This window comes from Rhineura floridana, chromosome 7 (genome assembly GCF_030035675.1).
Source record: "Rhineura floridana isolate rRhiFlo1 chromosome 7, rRhiFlo1.hap2, whole genome shotgun sequence".
NCBI lineage: Eukaryota > Metazoa > Chordata > Lepidosauria > Squamata > Rhineuridae > Rhineura > Rhineura floridana.
Window position 1 is genome coordinate 34,182,838 of NC_084486.1, and position 1,845 is coordinate 34,184,682.

The 1,845-nt window shown below is 44.3% G+C and overlaps 1 protein-coding gene across 1 annotated transcript; it reads right to left on the reverse strand.

The window, feature by feature from the left end:
- Positions 1–287: 287 nt before the first annotated feature.
- On the reverse strand, positions 288–737 carry ATOH7 (atonal bHLH transcription factor 7). The gene has a single exon (XM_061634331.1). It carries the CDS (start codon positions 735–737, stop codon positions 288–290), a length of 450 nt encoding a protein of 149 aa, XP_061490315.1.
- Positions 738–1,845: the final 1,108 nt, after the last annotated feature.

Consider the following 1,845-nt stretch of genomic DNA (forward strand, 5'->3'; position numbering starts at 1 on the left):
AGTGCAAATTTGGTTTCTGCTTGAAATGCGAATTGAAATGATCACCCATCCCTACATGAGATACACAAGTAATCAGAAAATAAAGATGCATACTCTAAGTATGGATTAATTCAGCATTTTGAAAATGTTCTAAATCAATTGGTTCGAGAGATCAGCACATTGCAGGCAAAGAACAAGAACACAACAAGATTACCTGACGCAGCTGTTTAGTTCTTGTTCCCATATATTTTTTACACAAATGACCCAACAGGCCTGTGAAAGTCCATGGCGACCTCTTCATTGCCCATTTAGTAGTGGTCTGGATGGAAGCTGAAAAGTCTCGGCTCATAAGGGTCAGCTTCAGCAGCCACCTTCTGTCCCATGTAAGCATGGCAACTCTCCTGGTGGAAATGTTCACAGTGGAAGCTAATCCAGTCTTTCTCTGCGCTGTATCTCTCGGCTTCAGCAAGGATCCTTGTCAGTGCCATGATGTAACTCAGGGCCATCTGGAGGGTCTCGTATTTGGAGAGCTTTTTGTCTTGCCCCCACTGGGGGACCACTTTGCGTAGGCGGTCGAAAGCTGTATTGAGCCCCTGCATTCTTCTCCTTTCCCTGGCATTAGCAGCCAGCCTGCGCTTGGCAGTGCTCTCCAGGCGGTCAGAGCTGCACTTCGCTACACAGACTGTTCCACTTCGGCACTGGAGGTCAGCTTCCAAGCCAGAATCCATGTTGCTGCTACTCAGTTTGCAGGGTTTCATGGGGGATGCTATTGCAAACAAACAAACAGGAGCCACGAAATGTAGTCATAGATAGAGATGCTTTACTGTGTCTGCCGTTGTGGTTGTGTTTTTTAAACAGAATAACCAGAATAGCATCTTGCCAGAATTGCAAAACACTACTAAAGTTGTCCCTTCCCTTCTCAAAGCAAAGATTAAAATCAGTTGTGCGCCTCACAATTGATTGGATACTCTTGTTCTTCTTTGTTTCATTCTGTTTTATAAACAAACGGCATTGCTGTGCTCTCAAAAGTTCAAGTTGCAAATTGACCGGAAAAAATAGAGAGAGTCCATATAATCCAAAAGTGTTTCAATGGATAGCGAACATAAATGAATAGAAAGCTATTCCAATTGACTGTTGATTAACGGTGGACAGAGATGAATAAAGTCCTAGCAATCCTCCTTCAAGTGATGCTGGGTTAAACGGATGCTAAGAGAGAAGGAAAATCTCTCTTGCTACTTCTTCGGTTACTAGTGCTGTCAGTGCACATAAGTTACAAGCAAGTGAAGGCTTTATAGAAGCACTTGTGAAAATTGAACAGGTGGCAGCAGGTGGGTGGGCGGCCCTATGTTTCCATCCCAGCACCTTCCCACCCTGGGAACGACACACACACAAAAACGCTTCCAATAATATCCTGACATTGCAGGCTTCATCTGTTGAAAAGTCTCCCAAAGCCATGTCTGTCCAGCGCTAACAACTTGCCATCTGGAGTAGTGTCTGGCTGGCCCCACAAGAATCACGACAGCTAAGCAAAAGGTCTTTTCAGTGAATAACCTTCTGCAGCTCAGCAAAAACCTTTCCTGACACATCACAGCGTTGCGTTTAAACTTGCTTGAAAGTGCTTGGTTGGGAGAAGAAGCAGCCGTTAATAAGGATACCTAAGCCCAAGAGGAAGATAATTTGCAAACTGCTTTATAGGAATACACAAATCTAGCTGCAAAATGAAGCATATGGGGCATATGGCAGAGTTAGGGATTTTCCCGATTGCCACACTCAGAAGTATATTTCATACAGAACCAATGAACCTCAGGAGCTAAACTCTCTCTCTCTTTCTCTCTCTCTGTCTCTCTCTCTCTCTCTCTGTCTCTC

Bases quoted from the DNA above. Each gene is read 5' to 3' on its own strand.
- ATOH7 (XM_061634331.1), bottom strand. From the start codon at position 737: ATGAAACCCTGCAAACTGAGTAGCAGCAACATGGATTCTGGCTTGGAA.